The sequence below is a fragment of the Porcisia hertigi genome, chromosome 18, assembly GCF_017918235.1.
Source record: "Porcisia hertigi strain C119 chromosome 18, whole genome shotgun sequence".
Taxonomy (NCBI): Eukaryota; Euglenozoa; class Kinetoplastea; order Trypanosomatida; family Trypanosomatidae; genus Porcisia; species Porcisia hertigi.
Window position 1 is genome coordinate 65,102 of NC_090577.1, and position 8,353 is coordinate 73,454.

Sequence of the window (8,353 nt, forward strand, 5' to 3'; positions counted from 1 at the left end):
CTTATTCACTGCATCTGTGGAGGCGAATCCGGCACACCCACCACCGAGAGACAAACAGAGCCAAGTGAGACGGGTGCGAGTCACACTGACATCTCACCTACCAATTGAATAATAATGCAGGCGTATGTGCACTCGCAGACTTCTCGGACGCAGTGACACCCAAGCCCAGGCCGCGGCAATCCGTAAAAAAATGTATCCCAACGGTTCTGTTGCCGCCTCATTTGTACTTTGACCCCATTCACCACCAGGAGTACTTTCATTGCTCAGGGGGACGAATGGGCGGCCTCGTGTTCTTTCCCAGAGAGTGGGAACTGGGGCCCTCACCGCCACCACCCGGTTACACTTTACGTAGATGTTCTTTTTGCCATCGGAGAGCACTGGAAAGAAGCGAGAGGGAAAAAATTTGACTGTCCCAGAAATCCTTTTTTTGTTGTTGTTCACATGAGACCCCGTCGCGCCATACATTTTTTGTCACTGAACGTCTCGGTGTGTGCGAACCTTTTTTGATGTGTCTCCATCCGTTTACAGAGGTGCCTCTTTCCCCCCTTTTTTTCACGTGAAGGAGGTGACCGAAAAAAAGATGAACCGCAAGAAAAAACGAATGAACTAACCAGCTTGAGATATTTGATATCCTCTCGTGCCGCCCGCCCATCATCCCCAGCCCACATCCCCCCCCCCCTCCTCCTACCCCCACCGCCTTTCGTCTTGTTCTCGCCATGACGCGCCATCTCATTTCTGCCTCAGGGAAGATGCACGTCGCCACGTTCGCATGGACTAGAAACGCGACGAAGAACAGTCAACCAGCACCCTCCTCCGGTGTGCAGGAAAGAGGGAGATCGATGGAGCGTGAAGAACTGTCTTACGCCATGGCACTCCTCCTCTGATTTCGAGCACATAAAGATGGGAGAAAGGGTGCCTCTACGGTGAGATATGGAAAAAAACAGGGGGACGAGAAGCGGATAGCGAATGCGCAATCACAGCAAAGAGAACACGTTTGAACCTCATCCGCGACAGGGTGTCGCCTCACACGCAGGCGGAGAACTCAGCGAAAGAGGATCCCATATGAATCAAGGAAGACGAGGGCGGCGGCGGGGGGGGGGGGGGGGGAGGAGTGAACACCCAGACAAAAAAGGATCGGGGGAGAGTGGCGCGGGTTGGAACGTAAGAGGGCGGAGATACCCCTCAAGGGGGGGTGGAGGGGAGGGAGTGGAGGAGGGCGTTTTACAATGATTGACAGTGAAGATGCGGCGACGGGCAAGAGCCCCCAACGCTATAAAGTGACAACCCCTAAGAGGGAGACACTGAGAGGGGGGCAAAACAGAGGCACAAAAAAAGAAAGGCGGAGCACAGAGCCCGGTGGCGAACAAGAGAGACCGCAAAGACCTTTGAAAAAAAAAAAGATCAGTCAGCAGATCGACTGGGGGAGGGTCATACACACGGGGGAGAGGCGGGAACACGGGTATCCCCGCTGTGCGGGATTCAAATCGAAAAAAAAAAATAATGAAACGGTCAAAATACAACTATGAGGTCGGTACTGCGAGAAGAAAGGTCTGCGAAGTAGCGCATGAGAGATTGTCTGTAGAGGAGCGGGTGTCCAGGCGGGAGTGCAGGACTCTCGTACAGCTGTGCTGTCCCCTTCCCACTCACCCATCCCCTATGATCACGTCGACGTCGCTCGCCGTTGTGCCTGAAAAATTCTGGGTCGGTATTGCCCGACAGAGGGTAGAGACGTATTTATAAAACACTCAGGCGTCGGACAAGATGGACAGGGACACTCGGGAAAGACGAGAAACGGAAAGGGGGAAGTTTTTGCTTGCAAGACCGCATGAAGAAAGAGAGAGACGACAAAAAAAAAACGAGAGAGAGGATGTGGCGAGAAGATCTGAAGTGATGAGCGGTGAGGGAAAACACACACACACACACACACGTGACGCAGAGGAGCACAAAAACGTAAACGACGGCCAAAGACGCAATACATACATACATATTATATATTGTATATATTGTATATATATTGTATATGAACAAAAAACTGCAGATATGAAGACGAGCTAAAAAAAGGACAAGGCACACAATACAATCCTCGCCAGGGTGTTTCGAAACTCCCGGACAGATACAAATATATATATATATATGCACACTGTAAAATTCAAGGGATTCAGGGGATCAAGGTCTTGACATTATGCCAAGCAACAGTGTCACACTAGGGGTAAAAAAAAAAGAGGGGAAACATTGAGCGCCGACCAACGAGCAGAGCTCGCCGCCATACACTTGAAGCCAGAAAAGGGGGCCTTGGCACGAGCAACCCCATCCCTTGTCCCTCTCTTCCCCCTCCCCCAAAATAAATTAAGAGCACTTCTGTACAACAAAATACAAATGAAGAAAAACGCGGGGAGGGAGAAAAGGTGGTAGACGGAAGCTGGCGACCATAATCGATGAAGCAGAAACCACTACACATGCCCACAGGGGCGCAAAACTGGGAAGACAGGAGCGCGAGCGCTCGGCTCCTGCGGAGCAAGCGGAGGGATTGCAAGTAGCGATGAAAGACAAACAACACCAGAAAAGGGAAGGGGGATTAGGACAGTCAGAGAAACATCTCCGACCCATCTTAAAACACAGTGGGGAAAAAAGAAAACGAAAAAGAAACACGGCAGCACATCACTGGTGTACTAGGGGAGAGAGCCACGAACAAGCGAAACATATATATGAGCAATAAAAGAAACATGGAAAGAACAGCTCGCGCGTACACATCCACCACAATTAATATTATATATATATATATATGCATGTGTGTGTAGCAGGAGCGTAGAACTTCTACACGCTTGTGGTCATACACGCAAATCCATAATGCTGAAGGTGCGTGAATCCTCTTTTCCCCCATCTTCTGGGGAGAGGAGGGAGAGGGGAGAGGAGGGAGAGGGGGTGTCTTCCAGGTAGACGTGAAATCGAAGCCGGCGTGCAGGGGGGGGGGAGGGAATACTGAAGCAACTGGACGCTAAACGAGGAGAGGAACCAGATGAACACACAAAACACGCACACAAAAGGAAGTCAAACGCTCGACTACTCCTCTGCTGAGCCTTTTCTTCTTACTCCTTTATGGGTGAACGTGTGTGGCCCGCCTCTCAACCAGAAACGAGAAAAAATAAAAATTAAAAACACCACTTACTCCATTTTTTTTTCGTTTGTTGCCAGCGTAGGTGTTATTAGTGACGCTCATTCGCTTCTTCTTCCCCTCCCTTCCTTCCGCTCATTTTTGCGACTTTTTGCGGAAGTGCGTCTATGGTGGAAGCAAGAGAGACCGCTATCAGGGAAATCGACGATAAAAACATGCAAAAAAAAAAAGAGCGCTCACAACAGGCCCGTTAGGGGGAGGGGGGGGAGGAGGCCTCACAAGCATGTCCAATGACGACAGAAGCAGAGGAAGGGACATATGCGTGTACCCGAAGAAAAAAGAGAAGACTTCCAAACCGAAGACAATACACGACAGAAAAACAGAAATGTCGACGAATGGCGCAACTTGTCCTTCCATGTCCAGATAGACACACACACACACACACACACACGACCGACAGACAGGGGTGGTGTGTGTGTATGAACGAATGTACGTGGGTGGGGAACGGGATTGTGTGTGTGTGTGTGTCTGTCTGACACCGAAGACCAGCAAAACAACAATATGAAGAGACATTGAGTTATGGACACTGTCTGCAGATTGGAGAAAAAAAAAGAGAGACGATACCTCATTTTGGAGAGGAAAACAATTTGAGCTCCGATGAAAGACAAAACAAAAACGCAGCTCGGCTTGACCTCGCCTACACACGAGGGCGAACTGTCCTTCGCTGAGGCCCCGTTGATCTGAAGAAAACACATAAACCCGTGCTGAGGTGGAAAAAAAGGAGGAAGGGGGTTTGCATGCCTCTTGCGCCACGCACAGATGCTAGCCTTCCACCGGGGTTCCTGCAAATGCAGAGTTCACGAATATCACTCACCGACCATCTATATTGCTGCCCTATTGCTTCAGCAGACAAATGATGCCCAACAAGGAGGCCACCTAGACGGGGTACACATACAAGTGATGAGCCATACCATCTCGCTACCAACCCCCCTCCCCCTCCCCCACAAAACGTTGATAGTGGAGCGAGAATATGCCCTTATTCGCAACGTGTTTGCATTTTTTCCTAGCGTGCCCATTCTGCCACGTAACGCGTGACTCCGACTCGACAGGTCCATTATCGTGTAGCGCGATGCAGCGGCACTATCCCTCCCCCACGCCGCCACACTGGCCAACCCAGTCATCTGAGCAGGGAACCACTGATACCACAAGCCCCACGCACCGCCCTCGCAAATGTTGCCTCACAGGTGGTCCCAACATGTTCAATGTATCGCCGTTGGTCCCTCACCGGTAGCTCGGGCTCCCTCAACTGCAAGCACTTAGGCCAGGCGATATGCGTCCCAGTCACACACACACACACACACACACACACGGTAGACCCGACCGATAAACCATACATCTGGACTTTTGCAAATCGCACCGTGGTCGTCCCCAGCCAGAACGTCACCTTGGGCATCCATAGTAGGGAAACTTAGTTTTTGCCTCACCACCACCACTACACCACCACCCCCTTTTTTCCACACCGCTCAGAAGCTCGGTCGCGTCCCCTCCAGAGAGGCCTCACTTCTTGGAAAGGAAATGAGGGGAAGGAGAAGAGCGAGGGGGAGGGGGAGGGAAGGAGGGGGGAGGTTGTTGTTTTGCGTTCCCGAAAGCAGTAGAAACTGAGGTCCTCGTACGACAATGAGGGTATCCCTCGTTTCGGGCGGCACAATGCATGCGATAGGCACAACAACGAGGCACAATCGAGAAAAGAAACGTAGATCCAGGATAACTAGGGGAGTGGTGCATCGACACGGATACGAGACGCATACGCAAGACGGTAAAGACCTGCGACGTGAAGAAAAAAACTCTTACGGATTTTTCTTGGGTGTTCGACCGTGAGGACGATGTCGTACCGTCACTGTAATGCCACTATCTGGCGCGTATATTGTCTTCGGCACCGTCACTGCCTCACACGAGCGCCAGAGAACCGCCTCTGCATCGTACCCTGGCGCATCGAAGTGCGTGGTGCGCGACATCGTCCGCATCTGCGGCAGCTCCCGTGTACGCGGATTCTGGCTTGTATGGCCTGTCGATACGCTATCAGCTCCACGCGGCATCTCTGCTGGACGCTGTGCACCTATACAGGTGTTCTCAGCCGCATCTGTTTTGCTTGTACGGCGCCCTAGACAAAGGGCAGCCGGTACTTCTGTGCAGAGCGTCTCCGTTGCCGAAAGGCTCTCCTTTCTTGGGTACTGGACGACCAGATGTCCATTGCGGTCTGGAGGTGTCCGCATCTTCTGTGTATAGTCCTCGGAAAGTTTGCCCATCAGCGGGACGCCACGACACTGGTGGAAGGCGCAGGTGTTGTGCACCGCGCGCAGCGCAGCCTCCGCGGCGCCCGGCTCTGCAAACGTGATAAACACGATGCGGCGACAAAAGGCAGGATCGGTGACCGGTGTCGTGTCACCGTGCATCGTGACCTTTATCACCGAGCCGCACGACTTCACAAGATCCACCAACTCCTCCTTGGTGACCTCCAGCGGTACGTTGCGCAGGAACAGCTTGTTCATTCTCAGTCGGTCTTGGCCAGCTGGCGTGCTGTCGTGCTGCTGCTTCGCCCACTGCACGGAAACCGTCTTCCCGAACAGCGGCATGCCCTGGGCGTCATACAGCGCACGCAGCGCCTCCTCGTGCTTTTCGTATCGCACAAAGGCAGTGCCCAGGCTCTGGCCGCTGTGGATATCACGCATCACCATGGACGACGTGATGTTCCCGAAGGCGGAGAAGATCTCGCGCAGGCGGTTGTCGTCCACCTCGCGCGGCAGGTAGCGCACAAACAAATTCGTGCTGCTTGGCGTGTAGTGGAGATGTGCGGCGGGCGTGTCCATCTCTAAGTAGGGCATTTACTTTTTTGTTTATTGCGTTTTGTTGATGGGGAAGAAAAAAGAACAAATTGAGATGCAACAAAAAGTGAAGGAGGGAGGGGGGAGGGGAGGGAGGAGGGGAAGAGGGGAGGGGAGGGGAGGGAGGGGGGGAGCGCGGGGATTTGCGACCCGGCAGTGAGAGAGAGAGAGAGAGAAGTGACTCCTACTTACCTTATCCACTAAAAAAAAAAGTGAAGGAACAGACGAATGGCGGTGGGGTGACGACGAGGAGAGAGGAGGAGAGAGGGGTATCGAAAAGAACAATGGAAACGACGACAAATCCAAGCAAGCAGACGCAGGGGCACACAAGAATAGGCCTCACCCTGTTCATAAATGAAGGGCTGAACCGAAAAAAAAATGTCGATGGCTACCACCGCGCAGAGATTCGCGGCGGATTGACGTGCGCGAAAAAAAAAACAGAAAAAGGGTGCGACTAGGTTCACGACCACGTATTCTCTATGAATAGTGGTGAGCTAAAAAAAAAAAGATGCGAACTGTTTCAGTGAATCTGGGGCGGTAAGCAGGAGAGAGGGACAGGGGAAGCAAAGATGATGTGGGGAGAGAGAAAGAGTGGGGAGGAGTGGTACAAGAGTACGCTGATGTGTCAAAGCGTTGTGCTCGCGCACTATGGGTGGGCAAAACAAAGGGTGAGGTGGCGAGATAAAAAAAAGGGGAGAGAAGAAGATAAAGTTCATCTGTCAACGTGTACAAACCGTCGTGACACCGACACTGGTGATGGTGAGGAGCTCATGGTACTCGCAGTAGCCTATATATATATAGATATATATGCATATATACATATACAATTGTTGGCAATACGTTATCCTGGAGGAGCTAATCAAAGAGCCCTGTCATGCGGCTCCATAGTAAACCTCACAGGATAGCAGACAGGCGAAGCCTTACATGAGCCGTACCGGCTGTAGAACCCACGCACAGCGGTGAAGTGATCAACTGTGTGTGTGTGTGTGTGTGTGTGTTGATGGCTGGAACCAGACATTGGCGTTTCTTGAAGTTTCTTCATCCCCTGTATCACAATGAAGGCTGTGATGATCGTTATAATGTTTTGACGCATCCTTTCCTGTCGCCGCATGTCTCTGCGACAGCACGACACTGAAGGTGGTGAATAAAGAAAGAGCACCACTCATGGGTGTGGGGGGGGCGTTGGTGGGGAGAGGAGGAGGGAGGGGCACGGCAGGCGGGCCGCGGTGGTGTCAAAACGGTCAAGGAGACCGGCATTACCCGGCGCGGACCTGCACAACGATAAAATTAGTGGGGAGAAAAAAAGAGGGCAGACAGAAGAGTAAAAATGCGCTCTTCTTTTTTTGCACGAGGGGGAAAAATCCATGAGAAATAAAATTGTGCATACAACGACTAATGAGCCCCCACACAACAGGGGGAGTGGTGAATGGGATGAGTAAGTGTACACAATAAAAACAATAATAATAATAATTGGGAGAAAAACAATGAGTAGGGAGGAAGACTTTCCCATCAGCGGGACGCCACGACACTGGTGGAAGGCGCAGGTGTTGTGCACCGCGCGCAGCGCAGCCTCCGCGGCACCCGGCTCTGCAAACGTGATAAACACGATGCGGCGACAAAAGGCAGGATCGGTGACCGGTGTCGTGTCACCGTGCATCGTGACCTTTATCACCGAGCCGCACGACTTCACAAGATCCACCAACTCCTCCTTGGTGACCTCCAGCGGTACGTTGCGCAGGAACAGCTTGTTCATTCTCAGTCGGTCTTGGCCAGCTGGCGTGCTGTCGTGCTGCTGCTTCGCCCACTGCACGGACACCGTCTTCCCGAACAGCGGCATGCCCTGGGCGTCATACAGCGCACGCAGCGCCTCCTCGTGCTTTTCGTATCGCACAAAGGCAGTGCCCAGGCTCTGGCCGCTGTGGATATCACGCATCACCATGGACGACGTGATGTTCCCAAAGGCGGAGAAGATCTCGCGCAGGCGGTTGTCGTCCACCTCGCGCGGCAGGTAGCGCACAAACAGATTCGTGCTGCTCCAGTAGCCTTCCCTTGCCGGTGGGTGGAAGAAGAGAGCAAGGACACTGTCGTGTAGTAAAAGAAGAAGCACTCGGTCCATAAGTCTGCGGGCGAGTGTATATCGGTGTCTGTGTGTGTGTGTGTGTGTGATAGGTGCAAAGAAAACCGAATTAAAAAAAAACGAAGGGCCACTCACTAAGCGAACCATGCAAAAACAAAAGAAACGACATCTAAAACGACAAAACCTTGACGTCGCCGTCAAGCGGAGGCAGACCTGATGCCTCGGCTCTTACGCCCCCAGGCCTGTTGCTTGGTGCCCCCTTCCCACCTCCCTCCCCGCTTT

At 52.4% G+C, this 8,353-nt stretch overlaps 2 protein-coding genes across 2 annotated transcripts; both read right to left on the minus strand.

Annotated features, from left to right (window-relative positions):
* Positions 1 to 4,959: 4,959 nt before the first annotated feature.
* On the minus strand, positions 4,960 to 5,979 carry JKF63_06501 (uncharacterized protein; the record flags this gene model as incomplete). Its single annotated transcript, XM_067902450.1, has 1 exon — positions 4,960 to 5,979. One exon carries the CDS (start codon positions 5,977 to 5,979, stop codon positions 4,960 to 4,962), a length of 1,020 nt encoding a protein of 339 aa, XP_067757867.1.
* Positions 5,980 to 7,156: 1,177 nt separating this feature from the next.
* JKF63_06502 (uncharacterized protein) lies at positions 7,157 to 8,110 on the minus strand (the record flags this gene model as incomplete). Its single annotated transcript, XM_067902451.1, has 1 exon — positions 7,157 to 8,110. The coding sequence occupies one exon, from the start codon at positions 8,108 to 8,110 to the stop codon at positions 7,157 to 7,159; it is 954 nt and encodes a 317-aa protein (XP_067757868.1).
* Between the last annotated feature and the right edge of the window lie 243 nt (positions 8,111 to 8,353).